This window comes from Vanellus vanellus (genome assembly GCF_965231255.1).
Source record: "Vanellus vanellus genome assembly, chromosome: 26".
Lineage (NCBI taxonomy): Eukaryota > Metazoa > Chordata > Aves > Charadriiformes > Charadriidae > Vanellus > Vanellus vanellus.
In genome coordinates, this window is record NC_138931.1 from 5,791,984 (window position 1) to 5,814,830 (window position 22,847).

At 45.9% G+C, this 22,847-nt stretch overlaps 1 protein-coding gene across 1 annotated transcript in view; it reads right to left on the reverse strand.

The window, feature by feature from the left end:
* AAK1 (AP2 associated kinase 1) overlaps positions 1–22,847 on the reverse strand; it is an 81,525-nt gene that overhangs the window by 58,556 nt on the left and 122 nt on the right. The window contains exon 2 of the mRNA XM_082495831.1: positions 22,358–22,725. Coding sequence (XP_082351957.1) covers positions 22,358–22,520 — 163 coding nt within the window. The 5' untranslated portion in view covers positions 22,521–22,725. The remainder of the gene's footprint in view (positions 1–22,357; positions 22,726–22,847) is intronic.

The window sequence follows — 22,847 nt, forward strand, 5'->3', positions numbered from 1 at the left end:
TTAGTCCAGAAAGGCACAATATAATCAAGAATGTCTAGCTTCCCTCAGGTAGCCATTCCACAGTTAAATCAGAAGAGGTGTGGAAAAAATGCCACCCTAATCTGAATTTCTCTGCATTTATTACGCCTTCCGCTGCTAATTGGCTCCAGCACTCCCAGCTTTAAGTGCAGAGAAGGGGACTGTGAAACACCCAGTAAAACAGGAGGATGAGGGAAGCAGAAAGGGATAGAGAAAGAGCACAAAGCACAGCAGCCTCTTGTCACGCTCCTCTTGCACAAACAGCTCTAGAAATACAAGATCCAAGTCCACCAGCAGGACATACGGGCCAATTTTAAGAATACTGAGAACCTACACCTGCAAATTGGCTTCCGAAGGAAGCAGCAGTTGCACAGATGGGGCAGAGAAATCAGGCCACCGAAACAGGGCTTGATCACATCCATGCACCAGAGCAAATCGGAGGTACGACGGGAACGCAGCTCCTTCCAGGCTGCTGGTCTTCCCAGGCCAAGGTCAGAGCCACAGGCGTGTCTGCTTACCCATTTCTCATGCAACAACCGCTGTACATCTGAACATCTGGAAGTGGCAGGGATGCATTCAGTAGTCTGTACCTAGACCTAGAGAGGTTTCCTTTTATGTTTCTTGTGCACAAGAGATGATTTTGGAGCTTTGGTCTGTCCTTCACCTCCCAAGTCCCACGCACGTTTACTACTGACTGCTCAGAACTGCCCCTCCTGCTAAAAAAGGCAGTACTTGCCCAAAACTGTTGCATTGCAAAAAAGGTTAACAATAACACCACATCATCATTTTAAAGTTAGGGGTTAATTGCAAAAAAAAAAAAAATGTTAACAGTAACACCACAGCATCATTTTAAGGTTAGGGCCTAAGATACCCGAGTAGGTTACTAGCTAATACACTGCATTTCAGAGCACTTGAATTTGACAACCATGGCCAACACTTCACATTGATGCTGAAAGAGTGGTTCCAGAAGGACCTGTGCTCCTACAGCTACCTCAAAAGCAACAACTTTGTTGGTAAGCAATGGATAGAAAATCCGGTTCATGTTTTTTTTGCAAAGTATGACAGAGAAGAGCGGCAGGAGGATCCAATAGATGGCTGAAATGTCCACTTGGCATCATTAGACAGCCCAGAACAGGGATGCTGTTCAGCACAGCCCAGGAAGGGACCAAGCTATCAAGCACCTGGACCAGAGCCAACACTGCCTAACGAAGACTTTCTAATGGATTTAAGAGTTTTCTTTCACCTACCATGCACCCTTATGCAGCAGAAGAGGGCCCTGTTTGCAGATGCTGATGGGTGTCTTCTCCTACAGGTGGCAGTGGTAAGGACGAGTGCTGCCCAGCTCTCACTGTCTGCCTGAGCACTGCCACGCTGAACGAGCGGGTTTTGGTTAGACAAGTCTCACTGATGTTTTTTCACAGCATCACGCTGAAATTAATGCACTTCCTTTGGCTTCTAACTGTCTTGCTAAAAGCTGCTCCCCACTGGTTAACCCTCCTCCTTGCACACTTCATACCTACAGCATTACCACCTCCTCAGCCCTAAGGACGACTTTCGGCCTCCGGAGACTCCGACCACAACCAATTTCTCCCTCCTTATTCCAGCCCAGCCCCCAACTTTGCTAAATCTGGGCAAAGTTGAAAGGAAATAGATCAGAGACAAATTGACAAACAATTATTTTGAAGCGCTGCCAGACACACATTACAGGACCATTTACTTCTATTTTCAGTGAACGGCAAGCAAGACAACCTTCCCAACAGCCAGAAATCGCCGGCTCTGATGCACTATGCCAGCTCCGACACAATAGATGGAGGTGCCAGGATTTGTGTCACTCCAAGCCAGCCAAGGTCAGCTCAAGAGCCTGCGCTGCCCCAAGTGAAGTTGGATAGCTGTGCCACACGTGGCCAGGCAGGGTGGGTCACACACAAGGCAGAGCTTAGAGGCAAAGTAATCCAGGCACCAGGAACATCCTCACCTCTTTGCCGGCAGAGCCTTTTTTCCAGTACACGTATGGAAAGCAAAAGGCAAGAGAGCACTCCAGGCTTCAGATGCAAAAGAGCAAATAAATCCAGAGGCTTCACAAGAACCAGAAGGGAGAGCAGCAAGAACTAAGTCTGAGAGTCAGCTCAGAGGACAGCTCTCCCTTGCATTCATAAGCAAGCGCCTGTGATTTAAAGTTCCAGAGGAAAGACAACTCTTTTCCTATACAAGCCAGCAAAAGCTAAAATACCGCCCTCATTCTAAGACATAAAATGTTATTTATACGCTCATCCTTAAGACATATGACCTTGTTGAACAGGTAGAGTATAGTTGGTATTGCAAGCACCATCAGCTTCAAGCCAGCAACAGCCACAGGTCTCTCGGGAAACATCACTGTCTTTGGCACTTAGGCCTGCCTCTACCTCTAAAACAGCGTGGGAACACGGTCATCTTGCTACACACTTCTGGCCTCACTCTTGTTCTTTTAGGATAAACCAGGAAGAAAATGGGAAGTTCCGATTATCTCCAGTCAATACAGATGCCAGAGCAATTTTCCATGCAGGTTTGTGTCTGCGTACTGGCCAGTTTCCAGCGCCGGTAGTTATATTTTCAGCCCTTCTGTAATTTCAGCAGGCTGCAGAACTCGCCACAGCCAGGCAAGCACTTCTCAAGTAGGTAAAACCAGCCGCCCAAAGCTGCACGTGATCCCCTCTCTTAGCTCCTCGCAAGGTAAGAAGATAGCGCTCTGCTGCATTTAAGTGATTCACGTGTACCACGAGCCTGGAATCCTCTTGCAACCAGTAAGTCCCAGGCAGCCAGCACTGCCCATCCACAAACGAGCACAAGATGCTGCTTCCAAGCAAGTTGCCCTAACTAATACTATGGTGAGGAAGTTTGCAGCGAAATGGGTTGCTCCTTCCACCACCCTTTTGCAATAAGCTCTTCCAGAGCTGCCTTTCACTGGTGAACATATAAATTAGCCAAGCTCATTACGTGCTGCTGCAGCAGACGGACTGTACGCTGAACACAGCACACCTTACCCTTGATGGACACCACTGCCCTCCGGCACAGCCTGCACCCACCTTGTCCTTTTGGGATGGCACCACTGGTGGTGATGGGGGAAACCATCAGAAATAGCTTGTCCCGAGAACCCCCTTCCTACCAACACGATCACTGTATCTTCAACACACAACCACTCACTCAGCTGTTTGAGTTGCATTTAAGTTCTGCTCCAGATCTCCAAACACACCCTATCAGGTACCTGTTTAAACAGCAGAGAAGAGAACAAGGTATTACTGCAGGCAGGTTTTATGCCTGACAGACAACAGGTCCCCACAACGTGCCTGTTTTGTTCGTGCTGAGCCAAAATAAAGCAAGTTCAACTGTAGCCAGACAGCATTTGAAGCACCAACTCAACAGACCGCTTCAGAGTTAATCATCGTCCAGAAGAGGACCGGCTGGACTCTGGCCTCTCCGCACAGAGTAAAGCGGATTGGATTTCACGGGATCTGCAGGACCAAAGGCCTGATGGTGATCGCCCAGCTGCACCTTTGAACTCTGCAAATAACAGCTACAAAAACATCTCCACCACATGGATGTGTCTTCCCTCCACAAATGCTTTCAAGTTTTGTCTTAGATCGCAACCCTCGCATTTTTCCAAGACTGTTGGATAACCCAAAAGCAGAGAGGTTTGAGGAGGAGGAATCACTCCTCTTTTCAGTTAAGTTAGTCAAACCATTGGCTTGAGGAAGCCAACTATCAAATCATCAATTCCCACTTGAAAAGAAAAAAACAAAAAACCAAACCAACCACAACAAATCACTGCTTCATTTTGGATTTTCTCCATCACCCTTCTACAAACAAGTTAGCAATATCTGGAATTACCATAGTTCCTGATACACGTTCTGGATGCCACTAAAAACTTTATTCTTCAGGGATGAAATTCTTTCCTGAGCCGGACAAATAATGCATGTGGTTTTCCACTGAATTGCTTCCAACTTTCTATGTTTTAGCTCTATCTCATCCACCTCCAAGCTCTGCATGCAGGACAGCCCCACCATGCTTTAGTACTGAAGCTGAGGGGACAGCCAAGTGCTTTTCAGATGTCCCCAACAGATGCCCTAGGAATATTTAGCCTCCAGGGACAGCCAGCAAGGCATTTTAAGCTCCGGTTGTGCTAGCAGGCACTTAATTTTAAGTGCTTTACTGAACCAGGCACAAAGCCACTCCTCATTTGCACAGTCCAAATACTTATCGATTCCTGTCCATCAAGAATTATGTCATATTTTGCCTTATCTCACAAGCCAGAAGAACTTCCTTAGCGTTTACTTTCCTAAGTACAAGGGGCAGTCTCACTCAGTTTTTTCATTTTTTCCCCACCCTTAAGTCAGGACGCTGTGATCCAGTTACAGGAAAATCCCATCGGCTCCCTTGCACAGGGTGTTTGCAGCTCACCCTTCCTGAAGCTTTACTGAAACATAGTTCCCAACACTTATTTTTCCCTAGTCGTAGCCACAACCAGCTGACACACAGACACGGCACATTACCCATCACAGGACAACACCAGAACCAGTTTCCCTCTGCTGTTGTACTGAGAAAGCCATCCTGCACCTCTGACAGCTCTCTGGAGCTGGTGTAACATGCAGTCATTTAGCAAAAGAAAAAAAAATAGTTTCTCCCTAGTGTGTATACACAATAGGTGCTTTATGATCAAGAATGACAAAACATTGGGGCATCTTTTTCAGGGACAGAGATGGCTTCAGCGAACCTCAACTTTGGAGTCACTTACCCTTCACCACAAAGAAAAAAGGCCAATGAAAACACTCTGGGCAAAGTTAAGCAATACAATAATCTGTTATTTTAGACAATGCCCAAGTCCAACAGACATTAGCATCAAGCTCTGCAAGCGCATCAAGGAAAAGCACTCAGATGTGCCAGTGCTTCTCTCCTGCTGTTCTTCCTGCCAGTTTTCAACAAAGGTCAAAGAATAACCCAGTCTCGGTTCTCCCCACCCATAAACCAAGGGTGAAGATTGACAAGTGACTCATTTGTAGGACAGGGAAAAAACACCAAGGTGCCCTGGGATCCTCTCCCCAGCCCCCACTGGGGCTGCTGAGCTGCAGAGACCACCAGAAAAACTTCCCGTGACTGCTAGAAAGCATTACCGTGCATCCCAACACGAGCCTCACTGACAAGGAGTCTCGCCCAGCAGCTCCTGTAGAAAGCACCACTCTCAGTCCTGAGAACACAGCAATAATGGGAAGGAAAGCAACGGGGAACAGTCCCTTACTGGTCACGTCTCACGTGTGATGATCTGGTGTTACCCTCCACACAAACGAATATTTGCTGATTAATTTTTACATGGGCTTTTTATTTTAATTATAGTTCCACTAGTCAACTCTGATGGACATTAGGATTACAGTGCTATTTTTGTCGGTATTAATCTGTGCTAATATATTCTTTCTGCTGTCTTTTATTCCACTCTTCCATCACCCAGCAGGATGGTATTACTGCAGCATACCTGCTAAAAGCTGTACAATTTCAAATCCCATTTTTCCCTTTTTGATGCAACTTGTCCATCACTTCTGAGCTCTGTTCCCAGGGCAGGATATTGCCCCCCAAAATAAGTTTTCTGTTCCAGTATTACCCCTTTTTATTACCAAAACTTGCCCCCAAACCGAGAGTCATATTGTGAAGCGTTCTGCTTTGACACAATAACAAGGAATTGGAATGGTCAGGATCGCTACACATTGTTTTTTCTGCTTTAGAAAGCATCTACAACACCCTTAAAATTAGACAGAGATGTCAGCATTAGCACCTTTAAAGAAAAATACAACAGCTCCCTCAAGATTTGTTTTTAAAGTGGTTTGAGGTTTAATTAAGAGGCCACAGTAAGGAGGCAGACTTTGCATTAGGTCTGTGCACATCCAAGATCACAGCTATATCAAAGAAAGTAGAGGTGACACTGGCATAATCTATGATTTGCTGAGTTCAACCTGGAACATTATCTCTGCTCTGACTTCCTTGAGATGGAGATTATCAGACAAACAAGCAATTTGCAAACAAACCCTCTGTTCTTTAAGCTATGGTCTTAAAGAAGATGCTACTAGGGGAGGAAAACCTGTGATTAACAAAAAAAGCAAGCAATTAAGAATCTGACCAAAGGACGCACGGGTCAGCATGACAACATACTACTCATACCAGCAGCATGAAGCAAAGGCCCCGCATACACAGCTCACGTCCCCGAGCAATGCTTTCCAGACACGAGCTCTGCAGGCTGTCTCCAGAAAGCAAATTTGTGCTAGAAGGGCACCTTCAGGTGTCCAACCAGGGAAAGGCCAGAAAAGACCCCTCAAACCACAGCATCTCATAGTAAGAGGTAGTAGCGACTCATCCTTACAGGACAGGACTGAAGGTCCACCCAGAAACCCCTCTAATTATGTTTTTGGGCATGGTACAACACATTACCAACAGGAAGAAACATTTTTAGAGGTTTCCCAGTACTGCCAGGTATCATGAAGGGCCCCGACTGTTGCCAAGAATCCAGTCTTAAAACTGAACATTAGATCTGTTACTCCTAAGCTTGCTTCGATCTGGTGAAAGATTAATCGCTGCTACAGTCAAACAGCGTTTCCTACACCCTCTGCTTTTTTAGAAGACAGCGGGAGGTTGTCTGCTACCATAAAGCCTGCAGAGAAAGGGGCACTTCAGTTTTCCCCAAGCAAAGACACCAGACTCACTGCAGTTAAACAGATAACTGCAGGATCACTAGCACTGCCTTCGGTATTTTCTTCCTTTTTCATGGTCATCTCCACCTAAGCAGCATCCAAAAAGGCGAGCGCTTTGGGCCTTCAGACTTCTCTCTCCCTCCATTTGTTTTATAGTTTCTGACTAACATACAAAATCTGCATAAATAAAGAGGATTTTATCCTTGCCCCAGTGGAGTCAAATGCAGGTAGGTCGAGGATGACGAGATTAAGGGACAGAGGGAGGCTTTCTCCACCCTCATTTCACCCTCTCCAAGCTGCAACAGGATACTGGTAAGCAACACAGCACTGTCTCACTGAAAAAGCGTGGCCCTATGTCACTGTCTGGCATGAGATTTCACCTGACTCAGCCTCTCCCTTACAGGCAGGACTTGGTCATGCCCATAGTCACTCCTGACACGTCTGTCTAACCTGTTCTTTAACTACTCTACTTACACATTCTCCGCATGCTCCTGAGCGGTCTGTCCCTGGAGTGGTGTTACCCTCACCATCAGGAAGTCTCACCAAACTCTCCATTGTTGTGATTTCAACCCCAAATTCTTACCCTACACGCCACAGATGTCAAGAGGCTACTGCCAGTCTTTTCTCCACAACGTCCTGCGCAGCTGGAGGTATGCTATCCTATCCAGAGTGTCTTTTCCAGATTACCTAGCACAGAAAGACTAGAAAGACTTCATATAATGGTTTAGGTTGGAAGGGACCTTAAAGATCATCTAGTTCCAACCCCCCGCCACAGGCAGGGACACCTTCCACTAGACCAGGTTGCTCCAAGCCCCAACCTGGCCTTGAAGCCTGGTGGTTGTATTAATGCTCTCCTTTATGTTTGTATTTTTTTTTGTTTTATTACTACATGTTAGAGTACCATTCATCACGACACTTGGGGTTTGGGATTTAATTAATGCCTGTGACTCACTCTCCCACCCAATTCCATAATCCCCTGGTTAAATTAGGGTATTTACATGTTACTTTAGTTCCATATAAGCAAAGATTATTCACCCTCAAGTTGCACGCACTGAAAACACATAGCCTATCCTAGAGGCACAGGCTGGCATCATGTCTCAGGAGTATGTGGACATAATTGGTGTTTGTTTCCCATGATCCAGGCTACAAAATTAGGATTTTCTTTACCTAGGCTGCGTCAAGAGCTCGGAGGCTCAAGCACAAAGTAGAGACAAGGTGTGCTCTGCCACCAGCTGAAACAGAACAGGCTCATACACAGAAACCCACAGCTACGAGTGCGACTTGAATGACTTTCTGAAGGTGGCGATGAGAACAGAGAGGTGAAACGTGGGACACACTGCACAGATAACAGAAGGAGCAGTAGTCTCTGTGGAACCAGGAAAGTCTGAATGTGGATCTCCTGGTCTTACTACACCCAAGTTCCTCTAAGTCCAAGCGGTGCGTGTGTTTGTGTGTGTGTACATGTGTGTTATAAACCAAAGAGTCCAGTTCTGAACAAGACCAAAACAAAAGCCCTTATCCCCTGCCAACAGACTCTCCAGCTGAGAAAAGCAGATAATAATGCTAAACTAAACAGGTCTACTCTCAGCTGAGATTTTCTACCTCAAAGGAAATAACAAGCTTTACTTAGTTGGGGTTTTTTGTTTGGTTTTTTTTTTTTTTTTAAGTCACTTGACCTATGGTAATGCATAACAGTGCCAAGTTTGAGGGACTACCTCAATGTAAAAGGCCTGCCCCAGCACCTCCTAGAGTAGCACCTGGAGCAAGCTATTCAGATGAACTCTGTGCATCAAGACTACAAACCACTGATCTCTGCAGGGTCTGCACAGTACTGCGGGGGTTCTCCTTCAGCTCAAGGGCTCGAAACACAAAGATACAAGTCCTTAGAGTCCATGCAGGCCTAATAGCTATGATGTAAATGAGACAGCAGAAAACCAAGCATCACACTTCCTTTCACGCACGGGAGCAGTCCCCGGGAAGCTCCCCATGCTCATTTCCAAGAGGAAATATGCAGCTCTCAGTGTCTTAGCTCACCACTTTCACCTGTACAGGGAGTTAAACACCATTAAAACAAGACAAAAATCAGTGTAGATTCTGGCTGGTTTACTAAGGTTTAAGTTGTGGGTTAGTGTATTCTTTGAGCTGCTTCCATTGTCCCTAAACAGTGCTTTAAAAGGCTTCATACTGGAGTGGAGATAGAACTGCTCTGGGAAACTTATCAAATCAGATCTTGGAACATCAACTGCCAATTAAATAGTCTGAACCTTTAAGAGTTATCTTGAGGGCAAAGACAAAAAAAAGCAAACCACTAACTCCAGCTGAGCGAGCTTCATTTGTGTAAGTAGCAATGGTCACCATCACTCAAATTTCATCCGCGTTCTGACCATTTTAAGTGGCCAGAGGAGCAAATCAGAGCTTCAAACTGCAGGGAAAATAAACAGCACCTAGATAAAGCATAAAAGACACCTAGTATTTTGAGACAGGAAACCTGAATCAGGCACAAATATCAGTACAATCAGCTGAAGCCTGCATCTCCCCAGATGAGATACTAAGCAGATGGAAAATTAGCTAAGCAGGTATATTTGCAACAAGGTCAGGAATTTAATAGTGACCATACTCAAAAGAAGATTGTAACAGCGATACAACTGTAAAAAGTCAAAAGAGCTCAGGGTTAAACTGAACTTACAGGAAATGCAGCTTCTCATTTTAAAAATATTTCTAGGGTTACTTTAACTGAAGAAAATAGGCTGCCCAGGGAGGTTGTGGAGTCCCCTTCTCTGGAGATTTTCAAGACCCGCCTGGATGCAGTCCTGAGTAACGTGCTCTAGGCAATCCTGCTTTAGCAGGGGAGTTGGACTAGATGCTCTCTAGAGGTCCCTTCCAACTCTGATGATTCTGTGATTCTGTAAAATACACGGGCTGTGTATCAAGTTATCCAAGGATAGCATCCTCCTGGCATAGGACAAACTCTAGAAGAATAGCCAAACTCTGCTGGGCAGCAGCCCCATACAATCACCAACCCACCTTCCCTCCTTACGGAGCACGGAAGGATCATACCAAAGGCTGGGGCTTCCCAGGGTTGTCCTACTGCCAGAGGAAAGCAGCGCTGGGAAATCAAGGTGGATTCCGAGTTCACCTGGTTCACATTCACACCGACACCAGTCCTGAGCAGAGCAAGTCATAAACTCACATTCAATCCTCCATTTCACACAGCCAGGCTGTGGCAGAGAGAATTGCACGTGCAGCCCTACAGCTCGAGGCCTCAAGGTTTAGGCATGAGGCTCTGCACTCTTCCACCAACGATAACCATTCTAAGCAGCAAGAAATTCTCCACGCAGCTCACATTTGAGCTGGAAAGGATTTGGTCTCCACAAAGTAAATTTGCACATATGAGCAATAGAGTTTGCATGTTCTATTGGCTTAAAAGAAGCAGAGCTTCCATTGCTGGCCAGCAACAATCCGTCAGGCAGCTTCACGCTGAGCAAGTTTGCTGGGCACAGAAAGCCCAGAATCTCATCAGCTTTGTGCCAGATACAAAATGCAACTGCTGCAGAACTGACTAAGTGGGAGGGGGGAAAGAAAGAGTTTTAACAAACAAACAAAACAACCAAACCCAACTACAAAGGTATCTCCAGTCGTGAGCATTGATTAGTCAACACACACCATGAAGGCAGAGATCTGCACCCAATACGGCAAAAAAAAGCCCGAGGTGTGCGGGCAAAGCCCTGCTTTTTAGAAACTCCTCTCACTACCAACTAAAAAAAGCAGCGGCTCTCACAGCCCCAGCTGTAGCGCTGCTTAAGCTCTACTCTTAAAATACCACCAGACAAACTTAAATAGAGCATCGAGCGTATCCACCAGAGCAAAGGGCTTCTCCCCAGGTAAAGCAAAGGCTCTGCTCAGGCAGAGCTCGTGGGTCAGATTCTCAGCAGGAGCGAAGCAGAGGCATAGTTAGCCCTACACAGATTTACCGTAGCTGAGGATCCTAACGTGATTATCCAATATTACCAACATAATTATAGGGCCCTCGCTTAGTGTCATTGCTGCAATATCTAGGCCATGACAAGACAGATTTAGATTTACAGGCTCCACCCTCTTCTAGGCGCTTTTTAAATAGGCAGGACGTCATAGTTAATGTTAGTGTGGCAGTCATGGCCACGAGTGCCTAAATTGTGCAAAATAATACAACTAGAAACGTCACTCACCACAGAACAGAAGCACAGTCTTTACCTCTCCTCATTGTAGGACAGCATGACTGGTTGGTTTGGGATTGTTGTGGGTTTTTTGGATGAACATTTGGTTTATTAGCTATGATGCTCACAACTGCAAACAGCCACAAAATATTTATATAGTCAGAGGCATTTTCACTGTATTGACAACACAGAAAAAGCTTAACTGCCTCTTTCTCACTTCTCAGAGTTTTATTTTGATAGGTCTGATTTAAAGCTGTTCAGCTTCACTTCTTTCCATTTTTCAGGACCTTGCCTCATTACAGATCTTTAAGAGCCACTCCTCTCCCCTAGACGATTCCCCTTCAACTCCCAGCCAGTTCCATGGAGAAAGTCAAAAAAGGAAGCTGTACATCACAGAAGGTACCAGAGAAAGGAGGGGAGGAAAAATATGGCGGGGGGCGCACGGGAAGGAAAGGAAATTAATCTCTGCCATGGAACAGCATATTAGAAGCCTAAAATAATCAGTGGGCAAGATCCATTCTGTGCATTAACTCCGCATTCCCTTTTCAAAAGCTCTAGTCCAAGGGCAGCAATAGCTTATAACACTACCTCCAAGAACACAGTGAGAACATGGCCTGGACACCTTAATTTAGAAGTATTAAAGTCTCACAGTATTTGTGACAGCAATTTCATAACAAATAGCAACTGACTAAAGGCTACGGAGCTGCACTGGCCTTCACAGCAGGGAGCACGTTGCGATGTTCACGTGGGTAGATTTGCGAGGCATGTGCTCTGCTTTACAGTCCTGTGCATCCACTTGATTCCTCCCCGACAGGCAGACTCGGAAACCCAAAGCTGACCGAGCAGTGTTTTATTACTATGCAGCAACATACATAGCCTCCAAGTAGATTACTTGGCAAAGCAGACACAGTCCCTCTCTATTGTGACAATTTTAGTCCTTGAACTTCCCCCGTAAGACTAAAAAAAAAAAAATAAATTAATGGGTCATGAATAACTCACAGCTTTAAAAAAGAAAAGAAAAAAAAAATCATTTGTTTAGTTATCAGTCAGCCCTCTAAAAAGCACATTTCAGCTGCTATTATTCCAAGCAGCTGCTAATAGCATCTGAGACCTCGTTCATCTCCAAGTGAAATTAGCAATGGCATAAACATGCTGCGGAGCATGACTGGTTCTGAGTGAACATGACTGGAACTGCAAAGCCAGCAAGAAGCTGCAGCAACTGCACGCAGCTGAAAAGCTTCACTGGAAAGGCAAGGAAGCGGTGAATCACATCGACGGGAGAAAAAACAAAACTCATTGAGCGGAGAGCAGGTTGTAGTTGGAGGCAGGGAGGAAAGAGGAAGCAGAAATAAGCTGGCCGGGGCTGGGACTGGTTTTTAACTGGACTTGCTTGCGAGGGCCAGCCAGAGAGGGCTTACTGGAGCCCTGAAGTGCTATGGTAACAGCAAACTCCACTTGGGAAGCAATTATGCAAGGATCCAAAGAGAGCTCATGGCAACAGACAAGTTAGACATTTAGGAATTTTGATTACTATAGTAGCACCCAGACATCCCTATTGAGCAAAGCAGCATAAAAAAACACAAGAGAAACCCTAAAACTTACATCCTAGGAACAGCTCATGCTTACAGCTAACACGATACTATAGGAGTTTCCCACCACCACATGTAGGTTTGCGTCAAACAAGTTTCTTCTGCTTAAACCCAGGAATTCAGATTTCAACCTTTTCAGGTTTCCTGTATAACTACAGGTATAATCTTGAGCCACAGAAGTGCCATCTTGCTGAGTAACAGGAAAACACAACTTAAGGGCTACATAATATTGCCCTAAAGAGGATATGCTAATCAAACCCTGAAGACAGCAATGAACTTTTCAACTCCTCGGTACATGCCAAGCATGGAGAGAGGTATCTACTATCGCACCAGGCAGCTCTCAGGGAATTCAAACCACTAGGTACGGTCAGGAGCACACGGTATCCATCATTCAGCACAGGGAAAAATAAAGTAGAATAAAAAGATAAAGTATCAGCCCTACATGAAGCAGGGCTTTGAGTTTTTCTACATAGACACAGGTGAGGAAGGAGAGAGATACGAATAGGCATATGCCTGTCTTTTCATTTGTCAGATGTCCAGAAACAGGAAAGGGTAGCAGGGGTCAAGAACCTGCAGTCCTGTGACTGTTACTCACAAGCCCCATAATTATTAGGGATTTAATTCATCAGCTCAAATGAACTTACATAACTGCTTAAGAATCCCAACTTACATATAATATACTAATATATGCATTTCCAGCCTGCTCGGTCACAGAAAAGCTTCAAAGGTACAACGTAAGTGCTTCTTATGTTGTTAAGTTCAAAACAAAAGCAAAAGGTAGAAAACCACCATCTGTCCCACTCCAAAAATAGCATCATTTTAATTTTAAAAAATCCAATACATGTTTAATCCTGTCACATGTTCTGTTGAACGCTGTGTGAGCAAGGTTGAGTCTGTGTGTTTCCCGTGGTCTCTGAATAACATCAGATTGTTTGAAGATACTGTGTGTTAATTATCGTGTCATGATCAGCTGTAAGATTACAGCTGCTTGCACCTAGTGATGCATTTCTCTGAATATGTCTCCTAAAACGGCAGCACACGAGCATATTTTGGTACCGAACGCAAATGTTGAGCCTCAGCAGGGAGAGGCGAGGGCAGCCAGGCATCTCCCAGGAGCATGGACAGTCTTTGTTCTGTGTTTTCATTATGTGACACAGGGCTCTAGTCCATGATAAAAGTTCCTCGATACTATGGTGACATGAATATTAATGACACTGTGGTTAAAACACCAGACAAGGAGTAACATTTGCATTTAATACAAGGCTTCGTCACTGCTTTCCTACATAGCCCTTATCAAACGGCTGCATCTTCATGGGCTTCAGTTTCTCATTTGTAAAATAATTTGATAAGCCTTTCCTCCACCATCTGTTTGTCTACTTTGCAGAGAGGGGAAGGGGAACAACCACGCACAGAACCACACGTTGTATGACACCTAGTACACAGGAATCTATGTTCCCTGAAGAGCAGAGACAGCGCAACAGTTTAAACTACAACTGGTAATCAGGTATAGAAACAGAAGCGTAAATTCATATTCACATATCTCTAAGTACATCTTCTAACTCCAAAGCGATAGCTAAAGGCCAAAAGAAAGGCTCTGCCTTTCAGCAGAATTTTTCTTGCCAGAAATATGCACTCAAGGCACCCCAGGACCGAGTCTGACCCAAGTCTGTACTGCCCCTTCTCTTTCTCTCTGCCGTACCATCCCTCCTTCATCCTTTGTCACACCACAATCACACATCAGTGCTCTGCGATGCCTTTTTTTTTATTGCCTTACAAACATAATCAATAAAAAAAAAGAACATAAGAACCAGCAGGATCTCACCAGTTGAAAACTGGGGCTGGCTTCTTGTGTCATCTTACACTTGCAGACTTGTGAAAGGGCCGTAATGAATATACAGCCAAAGAGCTTAAGTCAGAACAGACTCAACTTTGCAAGCAGCACTTGCTGAAATTCCCAGGGAATATTCAGTGCAGATCAGCTACCATCCATGTCACCTGCTCCCCAACACGGTCACAAGCATCCTGCTGACACTACCTGCACTGCAAGGGGGAACCTAAGGCACAGAGACATCGGATGAGTTTAGCAGGTATCTCTCAAGCGTGTAAGCTGCCCAACGGGACATTTGCAGAACTCTACTCAAAGCAACAGGGATCCTGTTAAGAGAGAACCTTTCGATCCCAGCCACTGAGCCATCCTTGTTTATCTCCTGCCTTTACCCCAACTCTCTCCCCAAACAGATATGGGGCTGCCTCTTCCCTCCAGCCAACGTCTCCTGCCTACTTGTGCTGAATCCCAGAGGGCTGGCTACTCCTTGTTATTCATCCGCACTCTACACGCCACGCGTATGCCTGCCTAATGAGAGGTGCTATGATACCTGCATAAAAAAGAAAGGTAAGTGTCAGCACATGAGCGTATGCACACACACATGTACTTTCACAGATCTTTCTCCTAACTTAAAAGGATATTTTTTTTTTTTTTTTTTTAAGGATTTCACTGTATCTTTCACGCCACCATTCATTTGCATGTTCCCTGGTATTACACTTCTTGCCAAAGGTCATGAAGAGCGTTGTTAGACTAGAGCCCAAGGGTCAAGAGCAGCCACCAGTATCTTCATGTGAAGGCACTGCTGTCGCAAGGCAGGGATTTCCTATCGATCCAGCTCACTCCTCCAAAGCAGCAGCTAAACACTGGAGAGAAGGTCTTTATTTCTGAAGCACTTCCCAAGTCAGAAGCAATTAATCCTACAGAGGTTCATGACAGGTAACTAAAGTATCACTGACTTAGCAGGTAGGTCATGCAGAGAAGGCACATAAAGCAATAGGTCTGCACGTCTGTGCTCCTCACACATCAGCACTGATTATTTGTGTTCATTTTAAGTATCTTAAAACACCCTGAAAGTCTGTTTTACATCACTGTCACTCCCGCAACATCTGAATAGCTTCCATGAGCAATCCAGGACAGCAGTTAAAGTCACAAAAACAGGTACACCACATCAAACCAAGGGGTCATCTTCCTTGCTGTGGTGCTTTGAACAGAAACTGATGTTCAGGGGGAGCCCATGTGAACCAGGCCACAGCATGCTTCTCACAGAGTATTCTGCACTCCTTTAAGAGACAAGCTCCGAGTTTATTTTACTGCTGTTGTTAGAGTTGTACAGCAAAAGCACACATCAACCTTACAAGCATCATTTAGCTCACAGAAGTAAAGGAGATACAAGCTAAGATTTCATCTGAGTAACAGCTGTGCATTTAGATAGCTTCAGAAGACCATGTATTTTACTATCACATGAAGAGCGTGCCAGATTGGTTTTTTAAGTTCACACAGGCACATTTTGGGGTCACCTCCCTATTACAGCCCTACAAACACCAAATAGGAAGGAAAACCAGCATGTTCCCCACAGCAAATGAATGAAGATCAGATCTACCTGTCCCCATCGCAACATCAGCTTCCAGCTTAGCTGCGGGGTGGATGTACACGCACGCAAAGTCTCTGCTTGGGTAACTCAGCTGCTGATAGCTTTTTTTTATTTTTAATCTATGAGATCACCCATCACCGGTACATAATTTGTTTCTGCAAAATCATGAAGCAAACCAGATGCTATGACCATCTTGTTCCAAAAAAGTCTTTAATCCAATCCTGTGACACATGGCCCGGGGTCCTGATGTCAGCATGGGTTCTGCCACAGAGCAAGCGTAGATTTATGCCCAAATCACATGTGTGCCAAGAGCACGCCCATTTAAAACACACAGAGGCAGCATTTGAGAGAAAACACAGACTGCAATTAAAGCACTCAATCTGGAAGGCCAGAGATCAATTCCTGACTTGGCCACACATACTCTGCATTGCTTCACCTTCCTATCTCAGTATATTATTTCCCAGCAGCCCTGAAAGGAACGGAAGGACATTTTCACAGACTGCGCCAGGGCTCAGATACTCTGGCAACAGGGTAGCGAGAGCTCCTCATGTTAGAAGAGCTGCAGCAGCTCTCCTCTGCTTTCACTCTACCGCATCGTACTGTAGGCAGCTAACAATAACCTTAATTTCCTTTAGTGGCAATGCCTGGGCTTCCCACAAGAGGAGAAAAGGAAAGTTTCTGTAATGATAAAAAGCCACAAATGAGAGAGAATTACCTTGCAACTGTGTCTAACTTAAGCCTTTCCAAATCTTTTCCTTGTGCTTGTAAATCACTGTCAGTATTGTTCCTACACTCAAAAAAAGTACAGCAGCCAGTATCTGATTTAAGGAGGTAGGTTTCCAAAACGCTACCTCCAGAAGAACATGCTGTGCTTCCTCCCATCCAAGAAAGAAGGCATCCTTCCCTGGGCAACTTATTTATTCAGTTACCTCTCGTTATCAGAAGAGAACTCCTCCGTAAACAGAGTTTGCTTATGGCTTGTTTCTCCTCAGAGACTTCCTGTCTCCTTCCACATGTGAAACACGAGTAAACACTTACTTAGTACAAATGAAGGCAAATTGGTTGTGACTTTCCAGGAGCGCAACAAGTCCTGCAGCTGGCAAGCTGCTGTTCCAAAGCACAGCCTCAGTCTGCCCAAATCATTATTTTCACTGGGAAAAGTCACCTTCAAAGGCAGCAGCTTCCAGTCTCAATGCAAGTGTGCGGCACCTAGTCAGTTCTGACCCCTTATTAGCCATGATTAATGGAGGTGGGTGAGCTTGGAAGGCAGCAAGTGCTAAACCCAAAGTGGATTCCAGCCTGTCTTCAGCACATTTATAACTTACCACCTGCTCTCTTCTCTGCTGACAAGCTCCTGCACAAAGGGGAGAAGGCCCACCACACAATAAAAACATTACGGCAGTACATGTTCTCCTTAGATCCAGAACATCATTGCTGGTGTTGCAACCAGAGGTTCATAACCTGTTCCTATATAGCTACTAGAACACTTACGCAAGACCTGAGTTGGATAGTTAAACCCTGTGTTTTCCCCAGCCAGAATCCCAAAACTAAGCTTTCTTATACTAAGTAATTGACAACTTCATAAGGCTGGCGCAGGACTGCTTGAATTAGAAACTATTTTGTTTTAATGTGGAAGGCTCTTTCTGCGAAGATGACTAGGGAAGACTCATCCCCCCATGACCGCACTGGGCTAACGCTGCCATTTAATATGCTTTTAGCCAATATAGCTGTTACACAAGAAACTAGCCACCCTCGTGTACAATCCCAGACCTGTTCTCTGACATGTTGCATAAAGCTTACAAGTGAGGCTAGATGATGTGAGTCTCTGGGCTATACAACTTCTTACCCAGTTAAATCCACTAACACCTTCTTTTCCTTCCCGATTACATCTAGGGACATGGCACACACTCTGCCCCAGCAAAATCTGTGCTGCTAAAAGCACCAAAGCACTTGGGATACCTCGACATTTACCAAATAACTCACTTGAGATTCTTCACCGGTTTGCCTGGCTTGTACACCCAAAAAACCCAGACTACTGAAACACAGAGGACCCAATATCATACCGTGCAGCGCGAAGCACGGTGCACATGCCCTGCATAACAAGGTACACAGGAAAAGCAATGGGGAAAAAAATAAAAACATAAATCACATGCCCCATTCCAAGAGGAGAAATAGTTTAATTCCTAATCCAAATGTCACTGGTCATCTGATTAGCAGCCGGCACTTGGCAGAAGCTAGAAGGCAATAACTGACAAAATACACTTCAAAGCGATGTCTTGAACCAAACCACACTGGAATTGGGTTGAGGGTCATGTAAATCTGCAAAATTGCCTCGGACGGGGTTTGTTTTAAAGTGAAGTTATTTCAGAAGAAGCTCACATGTCATTTCAAAGTATGACAGTGACTTCAAGTTACAGTGCTGCATGCTCCTGCGAACGGGAGTGCTGGGGGCAAGCCAGGCAGGGGTCAGCAGAAGCCCTCTGCAATTAGCCCAATCTCACATTTAGGCAGCTCAGGGGGCCACCTTCCTCCACAGGGCACAGGTTGTGCATTCACAGCCTTACCAAGCTCTTCATAAACACGTCAGCCTGAAGGTCTGCTAAAGAAAACCATGATGAAACCTTCTCACAATGTCTGTTTTTTCAAAACAGAGTAAAAAGCATAGCTGGCAAATTTAAGCTAATTTTGCATTGGTTTATAATGACTACCATTAAATGCTTTGAAATATACATTAGCAGCACACACATAGGCATGTATCAGAAAAAGAATTCAGTGAAATATCTGACAATTATTAAACCTGAATCCCCTAACTCAGACATTTTAAGGGGAAAGGACTACAAGTAGCACCTTCAGAAAAATACTACTAATTGAAAAACTGACTTTTCACAGACCTGAAGAAATGCAGCCTCTATTTTTTGCTAGAAGTAGACCAAGACAAACAAAATCCTGGCTCGAACACACACCCCATCAACCTTACGTACCTTGGACCAGTTCAGCACTCTGTTACAATATTGCAGGTACAGAGTAACACAAACATAGCCCTCTGAAATCTGGACCCTGGGGCAATCCCCACCTCGTTTGTTGTAGCTCAGAGGAGTCCGTGTGGCTTGCGGTACTTTGCCACACATGTACATCCCACAAACTCCTCAGCAAATTTCTGATTTCTGGCAACATCCTTCTAAATGTTTCTGCTGCTCTGGTCCTCATCACAGAGTCACCATCCTCCTTACAGCTCCAGTGTGGGCTTTGGGGGTAGGTTCCCCACCCCCCCAAAACAGGTAGAAACAAAAAGCAGCAGCCAATTCGATCACACTGTTTTGGTTTCTTTTCATAAAGAAAACAGTAAGATAGTTGGCTGACTCACCCACACGCTCAAATGCCTCCTAAGCACTCACCTCAGCTCCCTGAAACACCCGTCACCTTTTAAAGTCAGTAACAACCCCCCCTCAGCCTGTTCTGGAGCACTATGCTGATGCCACCGACTTTAACCTCAGCCTTGCAGATCTCCAAGGCCAGCAATGCTGACCTCCCAAAGCGGTTAATCCTCATGCAAACTTGGAAGGGAATTTTTCAAGAGATTATTTGTGATATTCTATGGATTAGAGCAAGACAACTACAAAGACTCAACCAAGAATCACCTATTGCAATGTATGGTTTGAAAAAAAAAAAAAAAAACACAAAACAACAAAACACAAAACTGATTCACCGATATTGTAACACCATGGACAACCAATCATTCAAGTTCCTTCTATATTATTCCCATCCACTTCCTTCCAAAAGGAAGGAATGTTCCTACCCACCCAGGAAAGCATGTATCCAGACACAACTATTTTTAAGGGGGTGGGGGGTGTACCTAACCACAGTGGATATTTTGGGGGATGTACGCAAGAGACTGCGAGCACAGGGAGACATCTGCCATCTGGCACACTTCACAGCGCCTGCATTAAGGACTCCCATCCTGGGCCAGGGAGCAGTCATCTTCAGCAGGGTTGCTCAGCAGAATTGAGCGTGACCGGTCACAGCTTTGACAGACAGAGGTAAATCCCAACACTTTAATTCCAAAAGTTCTGGTTCAACCAGTTCCTCAGGCTTGCAACTCAAGTCTCCCCCACACCATCCATCATCATTTCAGAGACTCTTTCGTTTAAGCCACTTTTACATCTCATTTATTTGCCAGGCTTCACATGCTGCACCAAAACACAGGCAGGCCTCTCCTCTCCTCTTCCCTTCTAAAGCAACAGGGATGAGAGACGTTTCTTTCTCAGACAGGATACTCCACCTCCTCCTACAAAGCACTTCCCAGGGGACTTTTCCTTTTAGCAGAAATAGCCAAGACTTCACAAGTTACCTTTTCAACACTGCTGAACCACCAAAATTCACTGCAGATACAGAAAAGTTTTCCAGCCAAGGACTCGGACGTCAGTAGGGCAGGGACCATGCTGCCAGAGAGCTCCCCAGGTCTCCAGCTGAGTCAGTGAAAAAATGCTGTTTACCAGCACTTGGGGAGCACGCACAGCTACACCAAAAGGCCAGAAGTACGCAAAGCTGCACCACTTCTGACCCATGTTGACTCCCCAGATGACCTACGTTTCCTATAAAGGAGATGGCATTTTCACCCCTGTGTTCCCATCAAAAGGCAACAACCTGCAAACCACTTTGCTCTTGTCCCCTTGGAGACTTCCCTCACCACACAGAAGGATTTGGGACAGCCTGCACCAGGAGTCTAACTGTGAGGAAAACACCTGCAGAGCATATTTCACCAAAAGAACTTCCTTTGCCTTATGGCATGGGCAGGAAGAGAACACAGCACCTATCTTACAGGCCTGCTGCACCTCGCTTGACCTGTGCATGCGGATATAAGAGCTGTAGCCAACCCCAGGCCGTGCTCCATCCCAGAGGCCAGCCAAGAAAACAGGAGTCACAGGGAAAAGCCCTCACAGGCAGCAGTTCTTCCAGGACAGCAAGGTACAGAAAGGAGGCACTTCTGCCACGCAAGCTGTGCTGCCACCTTGCACCTTTGGTGGCCATAGCTTAGGCCTGCTGAGCAGGAAAGAGCCCAGTGACACCAGCTCACTTCCTGGTGCCGTCAGCACCGGGGCAGAACCTGCCAACAGATTATTCATCAGCAAAAAAAGACTGTTTTCCCATGTTACCAGGATGAGGTTAACCTGCATTAAATAAAAAGACTGTGACAGCTTCTCAGGTTTAGCTCGCATAGTTCCTAAGCTCCTAGGGCCAAAAGGGTCTCGGAAACATCAGCCAAGGCAAACCTATATTGCAAATTCCAAGTCAGGAAAAAAAAATAATCACTATAGTTACTAACCGAAGGACTGTCTTCCATGCTCCTCTCAGCTCAGCATGCAGCAGAACATATCAGAAACCATGTCTGAAAGATGGTCACAGATCTGTTTGCTTGTACACTGTGGTGACTTTTTACAAACCTGAACACACACAGCGTACACAGAGTCCCTTTTCCATTTTAGGGTTCTTTCTGTAAAAGCCAACACAGGTCCTCCCACTCAGCTCTCATAAAGCAGCTACCCTCTCCCTCGCAATTACAAGATCAAAACAAAACACTGTTTTGACTGAAATTGCAAAGGATGCTGCGCAGGAGATGGACCAGGAGCAGGTCTAAGGAGGCCAACATCTCTCTGAAGGTCGAGGCTAAGGTTACCAGACACAGACATTTATAAGGTTCCTTAGAGCCCAAACAAATGAAATGCAAAGTGATAGCTAAAGCAGGAGCGCTGGTTACAATTTTAAAAAATACCACCAGCAGCTTGCTGCACTGCAAGTACTGTACGCATAAAGAGTTTTATAACCCGTACTGCTCATTTTTTTTGTAATTGTTATCTTTAGGGGAAAAAAAAATGCAATTGGGATTACTACTACCCCTGCAGAAAGCCCACACAAACAGAAATCCCTCATCCCAGATCACAGCTAGCTCTGCTCTGCCCGTCGGTGGTTTATTCCTCTCTGCTTAAGGTAGGAAAGGAGGCAACCGGCTAAAGAAAGTTAGAGTGAAGACCACCGCTATCTTTATTTACAGCACCTTGTTCTGCACCAAAACATTTGACAATTTTGGTTTGGGGTTTGTTTTTCTTAAACTCCCAGTTCAGGGAAGGTGGGAAACAATTAACTTCTGAGATCCCCTCGATTTCTAAAGCATTTAATTAAAAACAAAACAAACCAAAAACACAAAAGCAAACGAAGCCCACACTGGGCTTACACATGGGAAGACCAGACATGTCAGCTTGCAGATGCCACTGGATCGCAAGTCTGTCAAGGACAATGAAATATTAGGGGAGTTAGGGGCAGAGGGGAGGCGGGGTGCGGGGGAAAGGCCAAGGCCTCCCTCTCCAGCTTTGTGAGGGAGAGGAGGAGGGATAAAGAAGCCAAGGCAGCGGGCTCTGCAAGAGGCCCAGGGCTCTTACCTTCCGCCAGCACCTCGTCCACCGTCACCTGGTGCCGACCGATGCTGAACACCCGCCCGATGTACCCGCTGCCCGGGCCGCCGCTGCCGCCGCCGCCGCCGCTGGTGCCCGACCCAGGCCCGGAGCCAGCCTGCTCCCGACGCGAGTCGAAAAACTTCTTCATTTCTCAGGAGGCAGCAGCAGCACCAGCAGCCGCCTGCTTACGGGGGCGATGCTATTTTTAAAGTCCCAAACCCCCTTCCTTTCCTTGTCCCTCCTGCAGCCCGGCCGGGCCCGGCGGGGGTGGGGGTGGACCCGGGGCCGCTCGCCTTGCGGGGCCAAGCCGAGCCGGGCGCGCCGTCCTCCGTGGAGGGAGGGGGGGTTCACACCTGCAAAACCACAGGGAAGAAGGGGAGGGGGAGATAACGAGAGGGGAAAGGCGGTTATCCCCACACCAGGGCCCGGGCCACCGCAGCCCCCTCAGGGAGCCCCGACTGACAGGGCCCCCCGC